At 43.1% G+C, this 21577-nt stretch overlaps 2 protein-coding genes across 6 annotated transcripts in view; one reads left to right on the forward strand and one right to left on the reverse strand.

Annotated features, from left to right (window-relative positions):
• The first annotated feature begins 4364 nt into the window (after window positions 1-4364).
• LOC115383034 (cyclin-dependent kinases regulatory subunit 1) lies at window positions 4365-5454 on the forward strand. Its single transcript, XM_030085043.1, has 3 exons — window positions 4365-4547; window positions 4963-5090; window positions 5273-5454. The coding sequence occupies exons 1-3, from the start codon at window positions 4489-4491 to the stop codon at window positions 5314-5316; spliced, it is 231 nt and encodes a 76-aa protein (XP_029940903.1). The 5' UTR covers window positions 4365-4488; the 3' UTR covers window positions 5317-5454.
• A 946-nt stretch (window positions 5455-6400) lies between these two features.
• Window positions 6401-21577, reverse strand: part of sema4d (sema domain, immunoglobulin domain (Ig), transmembrane domain (TM) and short cytoplasmic domain, (semaphorin) 4D) — a 39043-nt gene continuing 23866 nt past the window's right edge. For 4 of the 5 annotated variants that reach the window (XM_030084361.1, XM_030084364.1, XM_030084360.1 and 1 more), the window contains 14 exons: window positions 18080-18213; window positions 16074-16219; window positions 15927-15989; window positions 15711-15809; window positions 15477-15570; window positions 15203-15319; window positions 14049-14200; window positions 13724-13899; window positions 13498-13654; window positions 13086-13308; window positions 12821-12933; window positions 12304-12476; window positions 12052-12098; window positions 10529-11896 (listed from right to left, as the gene is read on the reverse strand). In XM_030084361.1, coding sequence (XP_029940221.1) covers window positions 10887-11896; window positions 12052-12098; window positions 12304-12476; window positions 12821-12933; window positions 13086-13308; window positions 13498-13654; window positions 13724-13899; window positions 14049-14200; window positions 15203-15319; window positions 15477-15570; window positions 15711-15809; window positions 15927-15989; window positions 16074-16219; window positions 18080-18213 — 2704 coding nt within the window. In that variant the 3' untranslated portion in view covers window positions 10529-10886. Of the gene's footprint in view, window positions 7006-8343; window positions 8436-8544; window positions 8758-9603; window positions 9844-10528; window positions 11897-12051; window positions 12099-12303; window positions 12477-12820; window positions 12934-13085; window positions 13309-13497; window positions 13655-13723; window positions 13900-14048; window positions 14201-15202; window positions 15320-15476; window positions 15571-15710; window positions 15810-15926; window positions 15990-16073; window positions 16220-18079; window positions 18214-21577 lie in introns of those variants that run through there. The other variant, XM_030084362.1, reaches the window with a different exon arrangement.

Consider the following 21577-nt stretch of genomic DNA (forward strand, 5'->3'; position numbering starts at 1 on the left):
AGGCTTGCAGAATAGTGGACGAGACCATTTCTGACACAGGTGCACGTCTTGTTTTCCCCTTCGCTGCCTCCTGAAACGGCTCTGTGCGCCGTCAGATGCTGAATGTTTGCATCATTTAATAATTGAATGAATCCGTCGGCACAAGGTTGAGAAGGAAAATAACATGAAGGGAGTAGATGGGGAGGAAGGATGCCACCCCCACCACTTAGACTGTCACCAGCATCACCTTCTTTTTTTCCCCCCATCCACATTCATGTGAACAGTTACCACCTACACATTTAATTAGTGATTTACTGTTTGTGTGTATGAGGGCAGATAGTATGAATGCAGTGGACCGACAAATGTATTTTGGGAAAAAAAATGATTCTATATTTGGACACTGAAGATTTGACAGCCTGAATAAAAAAGAATTGCCCTCCTATTACATCCTGTCAACATTTTAAACACATTATCATAATGATGATACATGGAAATATATCAGGTTAGTGCTTAATGCTGGTGAGCATTTTATCGATCAATCTATTCATATTTGTATCTGCTAATAAATTTTAGGAAACATTAATCTCAACCACATGTAGATTTAAACATTATGTCTATTAAACAAGGAAAACGTTTGATACTAAACGTCTAGTAAATGAATGGAAATAGCCCAAAGTTAGAAGCAGAGGAAGAATATAAATATATATATAATATATATAATATAAATTATATAAGCCCCATTTCATTCCCAAAATTCATATTTATGTCTAATGCAATCACTAGAAGTGTTGTTTCTCTTTAAAACATTTCATAGAATAGAATATTGAAAAAGTTTGAGCATCCAATCAAAGATTTGAGGAAGCCTGTGCTGGTGTTGCTCTTGTCTGCAGGATGGAGAGTGATGCTTGTCTGAGAGAAAGACATTCCGAACACTAAGTGTTTGAAAACTATTCTGTCAGTAAATATTAACATGTCAAACTGTTTTTTTGTTCTTATATCTTTCCTTTTGCAGTCGTTTCCACAGTAAATCATTGGGATTAAGTCACCCTAATCCACTAAACTCCCAGGATTTGAAAAATATATAAAAATAAATAAATATTGTGGCAGACGATCTCCTGAAATACCTGAGAGCTGTTTACTCACACCCTGTGTTGTACTGCATGTCGGTCCAGTTGGTCACAGGTGCTGAGAAACTGGAGACAAACGGACTCTTTTCACCGCCTCTGTGAAGACGCAGACGCAGGGGGCCTGAGTTGAAAGCAAAGGGCAAAAATATCAGAAATATCCTCAGCTGCTGGGATGACCATGATGCACGCTCACCAGGAGGGGGGCTTCTATTGACTGACACCCGGCAGGTGTCGGTGCTGCAGTACGCTGCACAGGCCACAGTGTGGAGCTTCCTGTGCGCTATAACGGGATCCATCTGTGAACAGGTCACAAAGCAGCCGATAAATAATAAATAGCAGAAATGTCCGTAACAGAGAAATCTGAGATGTTCTTCTCCAGACTAAATAAAGAGCAATCGATAACATCTGAACAATCCACAGTGGGGAAGCGAGAGGTAAAACCTTCTGCTGACGGGATCACTATAAAGGTTTTTTTCCACCGATTTCCTCAATGAAATCATTCAGACAATCAGGGGCTGTTCAAGACATTTACAAGATGTCAAAATATGTTGAGAAAACCAGATATTTGTGAGATTATCATTATGATAATCTTTTTTTTTTTTTTTCCTTTTTGATTTGATTGTGGAGACGCACATTAAAAACAAATGAGCCTGGAGAGACGGAGGAAAAGAGCATCCATCGGTGAGGAAGGCAGCAGACATTTCTCCACTTGGTGACTGTTGCCAGGCTACAGAAAACATTCAAAAAAGCAAGTTATTTTCAGACTAGCTACCTACAAGCAAATAATCAACGTTACAGAAAAGGGAGATGCATACAACTGGTAAAATGTGACCGTTTTCTGTGTGTGTGACAGAGAGAGAGAAAGAGAGAGAGAGAGAGAGATTACATAATGATTAAACATGAAATACAAAGCATCAGAAATTTAGTGAATGTTACATTGAGACATTTACAATAAAAACACGACTCTGCATTGCCTGTAGTGACAAATGTGAGTGTGTGTTCATGTCCATCTCTCTGCGTTTGTCCTGTGACGGACTGGTGACCTGTACAAGGTGCATCCTGTTTTCACGTCAGCTCCAGCACCTCAAGGACCTGAGCTGGATCGAAGATGGATGGAGGTCATGTTTACAGCTCAGTGACATCTTCAAATGAAACGCTGCCAGGAGAACTACTGGGCGCCTTGTGGGGAGCAACTTCTCAGTCTCACACACCTGAGTTTGAGTTTGACCTGTCACATAATTGCTTTCGTTACATCACTTAGAAACAAAAACCAGTTTTACTGCTTTCATGCCACTGAAGTTTGACATTTTTAACAGAAATCCTAGAGTTGATTTTCTCATATCTCTAAATGACAAAGTGGAATCTAACAGTTTGAGTCTATTTAGAACACAAGAGAGAAAGAGAACCAAAATGAAAGGTTTCTATTGCGTCAACACGTTGATGTCAATTTAAAACTCAGGATATTATTAAAGTGATTATTCTTCCTCCTGTCACTCTGTAGACAATCGCATGGACAAGGGACACCTCTACATTTGATGATGATATAAATAAAAGATTATACAACATCTGGTTCCCATTATGACTGCAGTGAATGAAAGTTCTAATGTAATTGCCTTGCCCTACATTAATGCTATAAGACTGGGCCACACTGTGACCATGTTTCAATAACATCGCTGCCTGTGGTTACACAATCATGTGTCATGTTTCACAAAATCTCAAAACACACATAATAAAATGAATAGCAGAAGCAAGCAATATTGATAGACTGCTTGAAGAGGGCGCAGTGATGTAAGAATTTCCTGCGTGGACAATAACATCCACAGCCTTGAGAGCTGATTTTCATAATCGTGTCTGGGGCACCATTTCAGCTTTGTGTGAATGGTTCATTAAAAAGCAGCAAAGGCATAGAAGAATCATTTATGCATGAGTGTATTGCTGTGAATAGTGCAGCATATAACAGCGCACACAGATATCCATCCATCCATCCGAGTCCACATAGGGTCGCAGTGGCAGTATGGAGAGCACAGACATTCAAAGATCTGTTGTGTAACTTGTTCTAGCTCTTCTCAGAGGAACCAAAGCTGGTCCTTGACCAAGTGAGAGATAAAATCCCTCCAGTGGTTCCAGGGCCAACCTATGGGCTTCCTCCCAAATAAATGTGGCAGGTAAACCTCTAATGGGAGGGTACTAGGGGGTACCATCAGCAGACACCCACTCACCAACCAGCCAATCAAATAAATGTATAGTAACCTCTTGAGTCAGGTAGAAAGTAAGCTAGAAAGAAGGAAGAGTCCACACTTTATTTAAACACTGTTTAGGCTTTGTCCCCCCGAAAATTTTTTATATTCATTTATTAACTGTTCATATTTGTAAAGTTTCTTGTAATACTAAGCTGTTGTTTCATGCCCAACATAAACACATGATGAATTGACCTCCAGCCCAACACAGCCATCATAATGATGAACTGGGCAACACACACCTCTGGACAAACACGAGGCCACTGCATTTTTCTGCAAAAGATTACTTATTTAGATATGAACGACTAAGTCTTTCACAGGTTCCTTAAATAAATTGTTGTAGGTTTCTGAATTAAAAATTAATTACAAACAGCTGGTTTCCATCATAAATACTGCTGTTAACCTGGTCAATACGCTTCAACATACATTCAGATTTATTGAATGATAACTGTTCGCAGAACAACACATTGTGTTCTATTTCCAAAACTGTTAATGAAGGGTTCAGATAAGAAAAATGAGGAAAAAAAACCCTCCATCTATCGACCTTCTATACCACTTTTTACCGTTCAAGGTTGATACCGCAACTTTGTGCTTTCTTCAAGAAAAACAGTAACAAAAGCCCAAAGCTACACGTATAACAGCTGCAGAAGAGTGGGTCAAAACTGCCCCTAGCAATAATTTAAAGAATTCCTCTGTTTTGTTTGAGAAATAATTTTTAAATACCTGGGAAAGCCAATTAAGTCAGCAAGGCACATCCACTCCGTCTCCTCACCTTCATTGAGGAGGAGACCTGTGGAGAGGAGAGAATGTATTCATGGTCAGGTGTATGTCCATTTCAAATATGAAGCCAGGTTAAGAAAGTGAATTTCTGTAATTTTATACTTTAGCAATAAAATTGAAAGAGTTGTTTTACATACCAAAGACGAGCAGATTGCCCGGTCCAATATGGCGTCTCGCTGACGTACGACGTAGCAACCAATGCGACTGCGTCTCTTCTACGTGGCCACCAGGCTCCGCCCACTGTGGCCACATGACCGACAGTAAATCGTCCAATCAGAGTTTCCGAGCAATTTACTTGGAAAGAGCCAGACTTGTGCTTGGAAGATGTCTTGTGGTTTCTGAATAAATCCACATCATCCGGAAATATGTCTTCAAGTCAGATTTACTATTCGGACAGATATAATGACGACCAATACGAGTACAGGTGAGCCGAAGGCGTTAACAACTGCTGTTTCAGTTTGGGAATCATAAATGTCACAATTTCAATGCGTCACCTGTTGATGTTTTTGACCAATAATTGAGCTACTAGTTCTTTTGTGGCTTTTTTTAACATTATTTTTAATATGTGGACCAACAGAAAAGTAAGTTAAATTAAGAGGAAAAATGCTAAATGCAGATTAAACAAACACCAGATAGCTTTTGCAAAGAGTAGTGAGTACACACAGCTGCTATTCATTAACTAATTGAAGAGCCCCTCAGTATTGCTTATTAATTGACGTTATTTCTTTCAAAATACACTTTTACCTCTGAACTCAGTGTGAGCTTTGTGTGAAGGAAATCGAATTGAAAACTTACCTAACTAGTTAGAGCATTTTGCTTTTTCTCCCTCCTCTCATCAGACATGTTGTTCTGCCCCGGGAAATCGCTAAATATGTCCCCAAATCCCACCTGATGACTGAAGATGAGTGGAGGAAGTTGGGCGTGCAGCAGTCCCGAGGATGGATTCATTACATGATCCACGAGCCAGGTACTCTATAACTTCACACATGACTGCACTGAGACGAAGGCTTATAATCACCAAAATGGAAATCTCAAGTGTGGATGCAGTAAAATGAGCCAGAGTGTGTAAACACAGAGATTAAAATTAAATTGTTTGACCTTTGCTTGTTTGTTGGTAACTTGCCTCTTGTCTTTTTTTTTTTTTTCCAGAGCCTCACATCCTTCTGTTCAGAAGACCTTTACCGAATAAATGACTCGAGCAGCTTGTCAGCGAAGGGTTGACCAAACATCTACTTTATTAATGTCATTTCATGAGGAACTGGGGTTTGTGTTGACTGAAATGATCGGAAAACTTTCTGTTAGACTGAAATAATTGAATAAACAATCCCCTGTATGCCTTCACGTCACTGTTTATTTTTGGTCACCAGAGGGCGCTGTAGATCAACTTGTGAGAATGGTGGACTGTATGGCTATCCTCTCTCACTGCAATTTACTGCAATAACTGATATGGTGAAACGTCAATTCGAAGCATTTCAATATAGCAATTCTGAGAGAGTAAACAAATATGTTGCAAAAATATTTTAAAGATTAGAAACAATCATACCATGACTAATGTTAAACGTCAAAAAAATATTCTTGGAAAGTAATTTTCTTAAATGTAATGGGAATTTAATTGTGAATCATGATGACCCATCAGGTGGATTTTTTTCTTCAATCTACGTTGTGGTAGCGAAATTGTTTATCAGGGTCACATCCTGTGTTTTAGTTTGCCCATAAAAATCTCTTTCTGATTTCCCAGCTGCCTGATTGCACCCAAAAATGAATCTGAAGTGAGAGTTTGGAGAAATCTTAGAAACAAGTGTGACATTACACTAAAGTGCTTCTCCACAAAAAGTTACTTTTGCTTCTTTTATTAAGCCAAATTAATTCCGTTCATGTGAGACTAACATTATCCCAGCAGTCTGTTTATTTCAAATCCATAATGTTGGATATATTTATGTTTATGTTGACAGGTGAATGCTCTCAACTCTGAATTTCACTGAATGCTCTTTTTTTTTTTTTATATACCTCATGTCAGTCCGGATGTCTGTCAAGGGAAGTGTTATGCCCTCTGCAAAAGTCATGGCTGACTGGAGAAATGCTTGGTCATGATGCTCTGTGGAGGTTGGTAAATAATTCATCTGGTTTGAAGTGTTTCTGCAGGAAAAAAAGCTGACATGGCTTCCAGTTTGATGCAGCAAGAGCTGAAACTGGAACTTCTAAAAGACTGAGTATCTACCTGGTATGAAAATGCATGAACACATTCATGTTTAAATCAATGGAAGCAGTTGACAAAACAGTTTATTTCTGCTGTGGGTCGCCTCACAGTTTCAATGTGAATAACAGGAGTCACAAAGCAGAAAGTCAAACAATTCAATCCGTTGCATGCGTCTGTTAAACTCTGCTGCAGGTTTACCCTGCATTTCACTCTGTGATGCTGTAATCTGGCATAATGTCGTACACGAGAGATAAACTGTGATTAATGAGAATCGATACCCTGGGCCTAAAGAGAGTCAAGAGTCAAATCGCTCGGACTAAACAGTCTGAAGATAAAACACACAGGTCTGAACAGCTGTCAATACCACAATCTGATCAGCACATACAAACAGGTTTATTGATCCATACAATCACTGGCGGGCCACTTGTCCACAAACTGAGTGAACCGTGGAGCGTCGTGACCTCGCAGGGTTCGGTACGAGGCCCACCGCCGCCCCGTCAACCAGGTGAGCTCCTGGGCTGGAAGCAGCTGCTGCAAACTCTTGTGACACTGGGGCCGAGTGTTCCAGCTGTTTCTGATAGTTTCAGTGTCAAAAAGGCGTGGCCCACCCGCACCGGGGACCGTGTTCAAAACCCAGGTCAGCCGACACGAGTCTTCAGAGAGCGTTGTGGCCGTCACAGCTTTCCTGCAGGGAGAACACAGCCGGACTGTACGAGCAGTGAAGGACACCAGAGAGCCGTTTTTAAACTTGTCCAGGATGAAACAATCCTGGCTGCACTTGAACTCATAATTACATGTCTTCTTTTTTTTTTTTCTGTTCAAGTGTTTGACTTCCTAATGTTTTTTCCACATTGCAGGAGAGTTAGACTGTTGGGATCCTTAGACAGTAAAGAAAAAAGCACTAAACACTCCTTAAAATATCTAGTAAGTCTTTATAGCTTTGTAGAACACAACTACTGTAACCGTCACTTGTGCACTAAAGCTTATCAAGTCAAGTCTAAAAAAAAAGATTTTCAGATTTTTTGGGGAAACCCATTCATTCTTGAAATAAAAGAATTTGAACAAGCTCCTTTATTTAATGAAATAAATGAAATGCAATAGCATAACCCTCTAGAAGATTCAATGTTTAAAGGGAATCCTGAAAGCTGATCTGTTCATATTGATTTATGCAATGAATGCACCAAAAAACGCAATTTATATGTATGTTTCGTTCTTTCAATTCATATATTTTTTTCAACCAAGTCACCAACATCTGTTCTTGTGTGAAACAAAAAACACAATAGTGACTGGGAAATAAAACGAGTTAATGTGCTTAGGCCTTACAAAAACCAGACTCAGGAACTACCATGACCCTGTTAAAAAAAAGCCATATCAATGAAATTATAAGCATATAAATTGACTCAGCCTGTAAAACTGCCTCATCTTTGAGCTTATTAACTAAATGCATATTTAATATATCAGGATTTTTTTCAATTAACTTAATTTTCCTTGACAAACTGCATGCATGCGAGTATTAAAACATACCAGCTGATACAAACCATAAGATATAATAAGAAAAAAAAAAAAAATTTAAAGGCAATGATATAAGAACTTTCAAAGGAACCTAAGTGTTAATGTATCAGCAACACAGTTAGCAGTATGCGGTGAGAACATCATGTGGCGCTTCAAATGTAGTTAGAAGTAATGTGGTTGAAAGCTCTCAGTGAAAACACTGCAGTGACTCACTGATCAGTACTTTTAGTTCATACATCTCAGTTTGTGAGGACTTCATTCATACCGTGGGACGCTACATGCAGACCCTTCATCTCACGGAGTATTAATCTACAGGTTTTCATTGTCAACTGGAGTATTTGCTACGGCTCTGACAAATCCGGACTTTGTAGCTGGTCAGTAAAATAAATGGACTGCTTCGGTTCCCTGAGGCCAAGCATGCGGAGCATGTTAAATTAGGTGCACAAGATGCAGTCCAGGCAACTGTTCAAAAAAACAGACGCGAGCACGCACAAACACAACGTGGACCTACCCAGGCCTTTTCCCATCTTTTTACCAGCTGCTCATGCTCTGTGAGCGCACTTCTCCACTGGTTCAAATCCCTGGATGGAATGTTCTCCTCATCTGTCAGATAACAACATCTTTTATGGAGACACACACCCTCCAGAAACCCGACCGCCTCCTGCCACACGTTCCACAAGGTCTACTAGAGACGGATCCCCGGTCCGGGTACCTCCGATAGTGAGGTGCAGGTCCACCTCGGAGGTGGCGAGTCCCGTGCTGGCCTCGGCCACGCAGCGGTAACGGGCGTCCTTGATCAGCGGCCCCTCTCGGAGCCAGCTGCTCACTAACACCTCCCTCTGGCCCAGCGGCAGGCGGTACTCCATTATGGGGGTGTCCAAGTTGTGGCCGTTTTTTAGCCAGTGAATGTGGACGTCACTGGGACCTGCAGACAGAAGCGGGACTTTGTGTTGAGCCCTGATGTTTGAGACGCCGACGCATCGGGTGGGGGGGAATACTTGCCTTCCGTCGGTCCATCTCATTGGTGTTTGGTTCGAGTTTAAAATGTACGCACAACAGCTTAACAAGTTCTGTTTTCGAGCCACACTGACAGTTTTGTTGTACTCTATTTGAGTAAATGACAAAGGAATTAGTTGAAAACATTTGCCAATGTTTATTTAATCTCCCTAACAAGAGGAACATCTCACCCAGAAACATCTCCTAGATTTATGTACATATTCAGAGGATCTTTTCTTCCTTTCCATATATACAAATATATTTACATTTGTTTACAGGCAACCAAAAAAAAATCCAGATGAAGTATGAAGATGTTTTGGCATTTAAGCCTAAAATGAGCTTCTCAACACTCTGGATCCACTTTACATGTTTCTCGTCAGACTCCAGTTAGTTATTTACATAAAACTGTGTGTTACAGCTGAAAGCTGTGATATATCTTTCTGTGGGAGGCCGATCGTTTGAAAACGACCTCCAGCTCAGCAGTATCAAACATTCACCCATTGTGTAGGCAATTTTGCAAGAATTGTAAAAAAAACGCAGATAAAAACTTCTCCACGAGACGCCTTAAAGCAAAATTTGCAGGCTTGTTATGAATAAATCCCAAAAATAAGAAAAAAAATGTTAAAATAAAAGCAAACACACTCACTCCCAGTTAGTTTGTGTGATGCCAGCATGCAGGGTGTGGACAGGAAAGAGGATGAGAGGAGTGAGAAGAGGATGTGTAACGCCGGGAAGTGGGGAGTGGAAACTGGTCACTACGGCAGGCAGCACTCACCCAGGGCGAGGCAGAAGAGCAGGAAGGCCTCCTGGGCGTGAACCCCCCAGGCCTGGTCCTTCAGCAGGGGGGGCAGCAGCCGCACCTCCGCCTCCTGGGCCTCCACACCGCGGAGCTCGGTGTTGGAGGAGGAGGAGGGCGTGAAGGGAGGGGAGGAAGAGGAAGAGGAGGAGGAGGAGGGGAGGTCAGAGGGAGCGCGACCTCCAGAGGAGGAAGGTGAGGTGTCGACAGGAGAGGAAGCTGTGAGGGGGAGTGACGGAGAAGAAGACAGGCTTGAGGAAAATGGAAAACTCGGAGGAGATGGATGACATGCAAACTGGGCAACGAGTGAGCTTTAAAAAAAAAAAAAGAAAGAAATCTGTTGCAATAAATAAAAAACAAAAGAACTATAATCAAAATATTACCACAGATGTAACTCATTTTAAATAATCTAAAACTGGAACTTTAATAAAATTATATATATATGTATAAAAAAAAAAACAAACTTCAGATTGTTTCCAGGGCTCTTGTGTCAAGCATCATGTCATGTTGTACATTTAATCTTAACAGACCACATTAAGGGGAAAGGACTGGTGAAGGTTAATACACAGGACCGTTAGAGCTGTATGAAGGAACGCCGACTTCATGAGGACCAATAAATACACCACAGACCCGGCAGTGTCGCAAAACTTCACAAATACTCAGTGGTTTGATTCAGTCCAGCGTTTCTCCGCCCCGACACATCTCATCTCTTCACTTCCTTTCTCTCTTTCTGACCTTCATCTCAAAAAGCCGGATGCCGTGGAACGACGCCGCTGTGTGGCAAAGCTAGTCTGAGAAAGTCTTCCCTGAGAAGTTACTACAATGCTGAAGCCTGTTTGTCATCCAATAACAAAAAAACAAACAAAAAAAAAAAGGTTAAAAAGATGCAAAAAGCTTCAACAGATTATTTTTCACTCAGGCTGTATAGAAGCACAGCTCCAATTCGGAAAGCATCATATTAACTTACCAATTTGGTAAACAATGTTTCCAATTTGGAATTTAACAAATAGCTTTTCTTGCTGGACCAAGCAACTTTCCTTGAACACAGTTTTTTGCCCGAAAATCAGACAGCAGGAGTCTAAACTCTACGGCCAGGTCAGGCTTTGTAAGGATTACACTTGAAATGCTCAGCGCTGGATACACTTTCATAGAGAGATGAACATTTAGCTTGGTGTGTTTTGAGCAGACGCGGGGATGGAGACTCCGCCCCGCAGTCTCTTCGCAGAGAAAATTCAGACAGAGGCTTGAGGCGAGCAGTAAGGTTAGTCTGCGTCTGCAAACTGGATGGGCTGGGATTCGCAGTCCACGTCGAACGGCTTCTCCTGGGAGGGGCTGTCGCTGTCGCCCCCGAAGCTGTGGGACGGCACGCGGCCGTTGCCGCACTCCGGCTCCGTCTCGTAGCCGGTGTCGCGCAGCGCCCGGAGGTTCTGGGTGGCCTGGCTGCCGTTCTGGGTCGGCTGCTCGGTCAGGTTGATTTTGTCGGTGCCGCCGGACGTTTCCATCAGGCCCGCCTCGCACGCCCTGTACTCGGGCTGGTGGGTGCTCTTGTGGGTGCCGAGCAGGGCGGCGCGCAGCCGCAGGCAGGGGGCCGGGAGGTACTGCATGTAGCAGTTGTACACCAGCGCGGCCAGGAAGAGGAGGAAGAACAGGAGGAAGAGGAAGAGCAGCGCCGTGGTGTTGTTGTGCTGCAGGTACTCGGCCGCCGGGTCGCGGCTGTCCGGGTGGCGGACGTTGGACGTCGGGGGGAGATGCTGCTTCGGCGGCAGCTTGACCGTACTGCTGGGGGGCGGGGTTAGTGACGAGTCAGTCTGGGGCGGGGAGGTGAGGAGGGCCGTGGTTGTGAAGCTGAGGGGGCCGAGGCCTGACGTTAGTGGGGCTTCGTCTGTCTTACCATTACCTTCAGCTGCGTGTCTGCCCGGCGTCTCCTCGCTGCCCGAGGTGGTGGCCACGCCACCCGCCTGCGGGGGCGGCGTTCTGGGTGGAAGATCCAGAGCCAGGGCGTATCCAGCCATGAGGCGGCTGAAGTTTTTCCCCGCAGCGGGGGCCCATTCCACGGACCAGCACTCATAGTAGCCCTGGTCCTCCGGAGCCACGCTGTAAATGAGGAGCCCATTTTCGGCTATGAAGTGGAAGCGGGAGGCCTCAGTGAGAAGCGAGCCGTTTGATTTCCACATCACCTGAGCCAGGTTGGAGTGCACCAGGCACGGCAGCTCAGCCGAGCTCCCCGGCTTCACTGTCACACGCTGGTAGTCCTTCTGGGACGGCGCTGCCACTGAGGACGCAAACAAAATGCAAACATTACATTTAAAGTGATTGAAGTCTGTAGAGAATATCTAGAACAGACCAAATACATAACGTATGTTTATCTATGGCCAAGGAAATGTTCATAAAGATCAGGTGGGGTGAAAAAGACGCTTTCACTCCTACCTGATGGACAGCTGTCTGCGTCACCATTCAGGTTTTGGATCAACTTTCTGAAAAACAAACGTCTTGGCGTTCACACACTGCAGTCACAAGATGAGTCGACGATAGTGAAGCAAGTCAGACTGGATGAAGTATCAGTACATCTCTCAATGGTGGCTTTAGTTTCACTAAACTGTGCAGGGATGCATGAGTGGAGTACTGGCATGCACGAAGAAAGACGGGGCAGTGAACTGCTGCTTCTCGAGCGTGAGTTACCTTAGCTGCTGCTGGGTGGCATTGAAGATATTGACGCAGGCCTTAGAGCGGGGGTCCCAGGCACAGTGGGGGTCCCGTGCCAGGATGCAGTCGCTGCAGGATGAATACTTGCTGCAGAAAGCCGTCGGCGACTGGACCACGCCCGAGTCTGAACCGGCATACAGCGAGCGTGACTGTGGAAGCAAGGAGGCTTCAGGTCATTATGAACAACACATGGTGAGCACAGATCACTTTTAAAGAGGGTGGAGAGCATCACAGAATCAGCTGTTTGTGTGACTCTCAATGTAAAACACTTCTCAAACACTGTTGGAAATTTTAGGCATTTGTCAAACAACCAATCTTGGGAGCAGTAAACACACTTCCTTGCCAACTGAGCCAGAAAGAACACGCAAACCGTCGTATGATATTCATCAAGTTTTAAGACAGTTGTAATACTAATAACTTACACATCACTTGTTGTTCAGGCCTCATTTCTCCTTCAAAATTTCTATTTTTTTAAAAACCCAAAGCCACTAACCTCCGAGGACAGCAGAAGGTTCTTGATGGGCTCAGAGTTCTTCAGAAGCTGGATCTCCTCCACGATGTGAACTTCCCCTTCAAACACCACCGACTTATGCAGGACTCCTTTGTCTACAAATGGAAACAGGAAAATGTCAGTGAAGGTAAAGAATCTCTTATCAACTCAGTCCAGAGTCTCACTGCTTTGAACATACATGTGATTCAGCTAAAACACAGAACGTTAACAAGAACTGAATTCTTTAGGGATTTCAACTCGTTTTCACCTGTTCCGGTGAAGATGACATCATAAATCTTCCTGTCCAGGGCTCGAACCCTCTCCACAACGATCTGGGTGTAGTTGACATCTTTAGTGATGAGCCGGGGCCCGTTGCCAATGGGCAGGACCGGGTCCTCCAGCAGAGGGTGGTCCTTCACAAACTGAAGGGTTTTGTCCGGCAGGTGGAGCGAGCTGGTGATGTTCTGCTGCCGCAACATGTTGTTAATACACTGGTGAGAGAGAGAGGGAGGGGCACGTGAGGAATGAGATGTTCATTACACTGGAGACACTCACAATGGGCTAAACAGAGAGATCATGATGGACTTAAACTTGATATGTGCAAAAAGTCATTTCTTTGTGAATAAATCAAATATTTTGCAGCTATTCCACACTATTCAATAAGCGTGAGAGGCCCTTACAGCTCCAGGACGGGGTGAAGGAGTGATGCCGTTGTACCGCACCCACTTGGTGTGGGACTGCTCCACTGTGGCCTTCTGCATGTACTTCCCCCGGGAGAAGACTTCCTCCACCGCCGTCATGTTGTAGGCACAGACCGCGGACAAACCCACGTTGCCCCTGGGAGAAGAGGACGGTGATTATGACAAGAGATAAAACAAAAGAGCGAGGAGTTTCCGAATCACTGACCACTGGGAGGTGAAGACGCCGTAGATGATGGTGTCTTTTGAGTGCGCCCCCTTCAAGATGAAGACGTCGTGCACGACATTGAAGACGAAGTTGAGCTCGGGCATGGAGCACACCAGCTTGGCTTTCAGGAAAGAGGTCCACTTCTTCTGCAGGGTGCGCTGACCCCCGAGGTCACCCTGCGTGCGGACGTTAAATACACCGGGAAGTGAGGACGAGCCAGAGAGAAAACAAACATCAATAATGAAATCTATTCATTCTGACTGTTGTTTATTGTGCTGAAGATGGGATAACGCTGGCATGCAGATGGCACGCAACGTGCACTGACCTTACAGACGCGCGCCACCCTGGGGATGAGCAGCTTGCCAAAGAATTCGTACTCCACCGACACCTCGGTGAAGAAGTAGTAGATTTTGTCGTCGTCGCCATCTGCTCCGTTCTCACCTTCTCTGATGACGTCGGCAAAAACGAAACTGGGCTCTGCCAAGGGAGGAAGAACGCAGACCGACCGGGGTTTCAGTCGACGGGAGCAGATGACAAACTCAATTTAAATCCTGTGAAGATGTCAATGCTAATTATTTTAGCCAAGATTCCTTCCAGATGGGGGAAAAAAACACATCTAGTCTGATTCCTTTTGCTGAATAAACCATCAAATATGCAACCAATCCATTTAAATACCAGCTGGAACCTATTATATCTGACTGAGAACTGACACCAGTTTGTAGATGGCACTTTAACCACATGGCATTTTGGCCTGCCATCAAGTAACTCACAGAATAAATGTTAAATTATGATGAAATGACGGTTTAAAGGTGCTGTAGGCAGGATTTTGCTAGTCAATGCTAATTTTCTGTGTTTTCTTTGGATTAAATGTTAGAGTATCCATTGATAATCCTTTAGGAGTGTAGCATAATTGCACTACCGCAAGGGCGCAGCATTTCCATCTGTCTCTGTTCTGAGCTGAAAAGGAATCTCACAGCTCCAGGTATCTTTGACCAATCAGAAGAGCCCATGAGGCTCTAACCGTGATCGGTCGAGGGGCGTTCGTCACACGTTCTTGTGGGAGGGGCTTAACTTGCGTAAGGGCTTAATGTCAGAGAAAACAGGACAGGATTGGCTGTGCTGGGTTTCAAATCACCATCTTAGATGGGTCAAATCGCCATCTTGCTTAGGTAACCCTAAGCAAGATGGCGGAGATGCGGAATCCTGCCTACAGCACCTTTAACTGTCATTATTAACCAATAATTGATTGTTAAGGAAGGATGGGAGGCTGCCTTTCCTAAACAGAATAATGTAATGACAGTAAAATTTCTTAATAGGATTAAATTTGCAGCAACAAAGGTCTACAAAACACAGGGAGATGATTGGTTTCTAATCGATTTCATTGAGAACCCAGCAAAATATGATCTTATCACAACAGATTCAAAAGAAAAAAAATAACAATATAACACAAACATTCACTGATTCAAGAGGAAAACTCACCATTGAGCCATGATGTGGAGTACTCTGTCCGCAGCAGAGACTGGGATGGGGAGTATCTGGAGATAATTGGTTCACTTCCTAGGAAGTTATACGCTGTCCCAGAGTACAACTCTCCATCTGATAGGAAAAGCAAAGAATAAAAACACAAATACTCCAATTTCAAGTTCATTTTTTTGCAGAGATTAAAGGAGTGTGGTATGGATTCTACGAACGACTAAATAAGCCTAAAAAAATCTCTGTGGTGTGAGATGAGAGAAAACTGGCTTCAACTCACCAACCATGACCGTGGTGAAGCTTTGCGAGGGGTCGAAGGAGCATTTCCCTCTGCCGTCCTCGGGTCGGCCGTCCAGTGAAAAGTCGCCAAGGTTCTGGGAGAGAGAGAGAGAGAGAGAGAGGAGATTGTGTTACTGTGAAAGGTCGCGCTGTTGATTGGCAAGTCTGCACACGTGTTGATCTGTGTGGTGCGGCGCGGCGTTCCCGGTTCAGGGGGGACTGAGGATTAACGTACCAAGTAATCGCACTGAGGCTGGAAGGCGTGTGTGCCACAGACATACAGGCGCTCGTCGTCCACGACTTGGAGCACTCGGATGTAATTCAGGCAATCCCTCTAAAAAGAGAAGCGCGATGTGTTTATGAAACTATTGTCAACGAGGCGACATGAAAACAGGAAGCAGACAATGTAAAGCCTGAGGAAACGGCTTGTTGAATGAAATATGAGACGAACCTCTTTTGATTTTCCTTTCAGTGTGCACATCATCATGGAGTTTTCTGCAACTGTCCACTGAACCTTAAAAAAATGAAAATAAAATCCTTGTTAGAACTGCCAATTTTTCCCCAACAATGATCATTAACTTCATTCATTTCTGAATACCTTGTTGTTTCTGACTGTTACGTTCTTCTTGCTTAGCTGGAAGATGGCTTCTCTCGCTCCCACGTACAGAGCGTCTCTTTCCTCGCTCAGCAGTAGCGTGGAGTAGTTGTAGATCCCCGGCTCCGAAAACTCCATCAGGTCCAAATCTGAGCAGAAAACCGCACGATCACAATGATTTATCATCACAAATCATCTTAAATTAAATGCCTCATGCTTAATTCATCAATTTGATTCAAAGTATTGAGAATTCAATTTAAGCTGTAATGCTTCACATTTTATGTAAAATAAATCACCAACAGTTTGTGAGAGAAGTCACGAACCTACAGTGAATGTATTTATTAGATCCTGTACAGTTTGCCTCCGTATTTTTAGTCTCTTTCAGTTCCCTTCGTCCAACTCATCAGTATCATTTTCTGCCATGAATGTGGACATCTCCAAAATTACCAGCACACAAGATACTAAACAACAATTTGTCAACACTTTTAAATTAGTTGGGACCGAAAGATGGCTAATAACACAATTTAGTACGAAATCCAATTCAATTACACAGCTGGAAATACAAAACCGTGAAAATAAAGTTGTGAAATCTGACAAAGATGCATAAAATGTTTACTTTTCCAGACCAATTCGTTAATATATATCATCACTGTTCTTAATTCCTATATATCCCAACCTATCAATGATTAATTTAGTTTTTAAGCTTTAAAAAAACAAACAAACAAAAAATCACTGTACAACATGAAGTTGAGGGAACTCATTTCTATTTTATTAAAGTGTTTAATAATTAAGGCAAATTTTTCTTTATCCGTGGCTTGTAATTGACGCAAATCTAGTGAAAAGAGTGTGTTTGGATAGTGAAGATTGTAAATAAATGCTGTGTCCATCATTAGATTTTTGACAGCTCCCTAAAACTGCTAAAAACAAATATTTTTAGAAATAAACAAGCTAAAAAAAAGAAGCCAATGGGGAACCAAGATGTCCCATAATGAATACAAATAAGACGGATCCTCAACCGCTGTACGTTCAGGTGAAGTCACAGACAGACACAGTATCACTGATTCATCTCTACAGAGCTGCCTTGAACACACTCATCATGCAGGTATGCATTTTTGCGCCTCATTTATAACACGTTCAGATCATATGAGTCGTCGTTTCACTGTGAGTCAGGATTGAAGTGAAACCCAGCGGAGAGCGTTTGGATGATACTGGTCGGGCCAGGTGCAGGCGGGTTCGGGTTGCATGTGCTGGGTCATAAACGCCACAATGATGAAAGCAAATACTCTCACTGACTGACTGAGACAGTGACCGTGCCACGGCGAGGGGAGAAACTTTGTCGGGGGCTGAGCTGTGCTCGTTCTCACACACGGGCCGAGTTACGGTTGAGCTATTTTTGTGAGCGACAGCATGCAGGCAGAACGGAAGCCTGACAGAGAAGCGGTCTAACTTCACAGAACTTCGAGTTGGTGGTTAACTGTAGGAACGCCTTGAGATTAAATGAGGATCTATTGTTCATTTCAGACACTCGAGAGTTAAGAGACCATTTTTAAAAATACCTACGGCGTGTGAAGGTTCAATTCTGCCAATTTTGCATGTGGAGCTACTGAACTTGACATTACAGCTCATGTTTCGTGTTTTGAGATTGCGTAAGGCTGTAAATACCGACGCAGGATAATGACAAGACTTCCCATGAGTGCCTAAAAATCAGAGTAGACATCTTCTGCATGGTTTCAATGGACATAAATCAAAATGAAAAACTGTTCTTCACTCTAAAAAGGGAAGCATGTACAGGGTGGTTCTTAATCTTGCACAAGGCCATAAATTCCAACTCAGACTACCAGATACCAGCCTCACATCTTCAAATAAACATGTATAATCAATACAAAGGGTATGGAAATATGTGCTTCGCAGATTTTTTTGGTTAGGTGCAATAAATCCTATTAACTTCATTTCAGCAAATTATTTTTTGTCGGGGGGGGCAGTAGGAAAGTTAAATCTTTAAATTTTACCCTGATGCTTCCAGGATGTTCGGGGCACAGTGTGGGGTCCATGAGTGGAGACCTCCAGGAGAAGTCCCAGAAACACTCCCAGAACGCCAAATCCCATGTTAGACTCTGATAACTTCGGGACTGTGAAGTTTCCTCTGCAGAGAAAAGAAAAGATTAAAAATTAGGCAACACGAGTTGGTGAAGTATTACACAGGGATGCGGCGCTCCTCACAGGCAGCAGCAGCAGCACCGGCACCACTAGCAGACGCCACACCAGCGCCGGGGTTTCTGAAAATTGAGAAGCGGTGGCTGCGAGTCCTTCCCTTTTTGATACCTCGAAGTCACATCTGAATAAATCTGCATAAACATTTCCGCCCAGACAGTGCGTAGTCACTAAAATAAAACGTCACTCTTTTCATAAAGCATGTGTGAAATTCTGATATTCATCATGGTGAAAGGTTACACCAGCACTACACTAAAAGGTGCAATAGAAATTAATAGCAGCTCAAAGCTCTGGTAATATTTTAGATTACCCATTCTCTTAGAAAAAGCTTTTTTGTTTTGATTTAACATAAAACAGTTTGTCTCCGTTTGAGATCGTTAATCAAATATTGTGTTTGACAGAGTTACATGCAAGATAAACTGTTAACGGCAGCATTTCACAACTACCCGGAAATTACAGAGTAAAGTAAAGAAATAAGTGTTTGGTAAAGGTGTTATCATAGTATAATAAGTATTTTGAAAGTGCAGCACAGAGTGGTGTGACTGTTTGTGTGTTACTTTCTCTCTCCTCCTGTCTGAACTTAGAAACTCCTCTCATGTGGTTACAGAAATACTGGAAACTTGATAATGGCAACAGGCACTGTTTGATTCTTATCATCATTGAAAGGACACAGTTCCATTGTCAGGTGACTCAGTTGGTAGGGCAGATCTTCTTCCAATCCTAAGCTTGATGGTTCAATGCCCCATCCGACCATGTCCTTATGTAAATGTTATTGTGCAACACAATGAAGTTAAAGTTGCTGTCATGGAACATTGTATGGCAGCAATCTATATACTTGAGAGTGTGTGGCACCGAGACTATTCAAGAAATATAAACTATATATGTATATAAAAGTCATTTGTCTATTTTGTTGGAAAATGTTTTTTCAAATTCTCATTTAGTGAAAGTACATATCTTACATCTTTTGACAAATATTACTGTGTCCTTTTCAGATGAGTTGACAAAAAATGTTCAAAAATCTACTTTTTGACACACTTTCACATTTTTCAAATTATTAGCATTCATTTCCACTTATAAAAAGAGCATCCAACAGGCTGGAAAATGTTGACTTTAAATATTGAGTTTTGGTACATTAATTAGTTGCATGTGCGATTTCAATACTATATTGTATTTAGAAGAGATTTACAACAGAAGTGTGCTTTGCACTGAAATATCTAGAAATAAATAAAAACTGAAATTACACTGAACTGTCACAACTGTCCCTCCTCTGCCAGGTGTAAATCCTAATCCCCACGTCTCCCTCAGAACAGAGTGGAAAAGGCGATTTTGCAAATGACCGGTCGCTGTTCGGTCTTTGGTTAAACTTGGGGTTACTCAACAAAGCAGGCTGACGGATGGATGTGGAGCTTCTCCAGAAAATGTCATCACACAGGGCGGTGTGGCTGGGATCTCGTGGAATACACAGCACATGTTGCAGGAACCCTGAACTGACACAGCGGCAGGAAGCCGCCCGCGGTTCGTAATACACACGCCCAGCCAAAGAGGACGACACTCTGGCACGGAAATTAACTCATCTGTTTAATGGAGCATGTGGTGCGAGAGGGTTGTGACTGCTGCGTGACATTTCCATTTACCGTTCCGTGTTATGTAAAGGCTTTACACCTCAGGCTCGCACAAATCCCTCCTTTATTAAAAACGTGCCGGTCTGCAGCGTGTTACTGTCGAGACACTGATAGGCGTGTCCGCTGGCCGCCGGTGACGATGACGACAACGGTCACGATGATGACCGTGTTCCTGGCAGCTATCAGCTGTTTATCAGATGTTCGCGTTCGCTTCCATTTGTCAATTTATACAGGTACCGAGGCCTCTCTGCTCGCTGGCGGCCGTTTCCTGGAGCATGCGAGCCTGATAAAGACTGCATTAAGCTGCAGTGTGTCATTAGGGCCGGTGTTTATCTTCTGCAGGCCCACATTAGGCGCTTGATGCCGTCTCATTCAATAAAACTCTTGGCATCCTGATTATGGCAGCTTTGGAAAAGTTTCACCAAGATTCAGAAAATACATGAACATGATTTAAATAGGTGTTTAAAAAAACCCAGTATGACTTGTTCATACAACATTAACCAAACCAAAAAAGGGGGGAAACATTATTTAATATCAAGCTGCTGGTATAATGTGTCAGTTGTACTAAAGTGAGTAGTTTTGGGTCACCAGAAAAGCTGGGGGGTGAAAAGGACAAGCTTTTAAGCTTAAGCAAAATATTCAAACAAATCTCTAAATCTGTTCCCAATCCTGCTTGTAATACATGGAGTGTTGGCCACAATTACTGCGAGGCAACACACGCACAATATTCTACAGGTCAGCTTTCACCACCGTCTCTCAAAATATCCCCCTGATGTGGCTGGAAGACGATCGGCTTCATGTGCTTCATGGATTTAAGCACCGATTGACAGTCGCTTTGAAATGTAAACAGTTCAAATGTTAACTTCAGATGCTTCTTTTGTCTTGATCCGGTCATATAAACACACAGCAATCTCGCTTTGATTAGATTTTTGAGTAACGTGTCCTTGACTCGGCCATGCAGGTTGCATTCTGATGTTGTAATAAGCGTAAAGCAGGCAGGTCTGCCTGGTCAGGTGATTCGAGTGCTATTTGCCACTGAGTAGACGTAAACTGATCTGGCACAAAGCAGGTTATGCTGGTTTAAAAAAAAAAAAAAAACCCACACCATTCTCAAAAGAAGAAGTACCCGCACGACACCATGACAAAAGTGGTGGACCTGTCACGCGAGAATGTGATTCAAGGTTATCAGATGTCTTCTAAAGAGGGGATTATGTGTCGGGGATGAAGGTACTACTTCATAGAAAAGGAGAAGACAAGAACCTGAAAATAACAAAATGGGTCACAGTTAAAATACTTGGTTCACTCATTGGGATTCTTTTTTTCTCACCAAAACTACTGATCTAATTTTAATCTCAGAGAACAGATAAATCACTGTCAAGTGCTTTATAATGACCTAGTAGCAGCAATCTGGTGCACCACTCTCAAATATAGGTTAGTAATTAGTTACCCGGCAGAGAGGGAGGTATATCATAGGCACAGAACATGCAATCAATGAGGAATCGCCATAGTTTGGGGAAGGGGAGATGAAAATTGATTATTGATTTGGTTGTAAATGAGAACGAACGCCCCCACAGGCTGTGACCCTCCAAAAGCTAACGCTAATCAAGGTTTCTTTTTTGTTGGGCGAGGCTTCCACCGACAAAATCTGGCAATGATGGAATTCCATCCCGGCTT

This window comes from Salarias fasciatus (assembly GCF_902148845.1).
Source record: "Salarias fasciatus chromosome 7 unlocalized genomic scaffold, fSalaFa1.1 super_scaffold_4, whole genome shotgun sequence".
Lineage (NCBI taxonomy): Eukaryota > Metazoa > Chordata > Actinopteri > Blenniiformes > Blenniidae > Salarias > Salarias fasciatus.

Bases quoted from the DNA above. Each gene is read 5' to 3' on its own strand.
- LOC115383034 (XM_030085043.1), top strand. From the start codon at position 4,489: ATGTCTTCAAGTCAGATTTACTATTCGGACAGATATAATGACGACCAA. The intron at 4,548-4,962 runs GTGAGCCGAAGG...TCCTCTCATCAG, and splicing joins GACGACCAATACGAGTACAG to ACATGTTGTTCTGCCCCGGG. The intron at 5,091-5,272 runs GTACTCTATAAC...TTTTTTTTCCAG, and splicing joins TTACATGATCCACGAGCCAG to AGCCTCACATCCTTCTGTTC.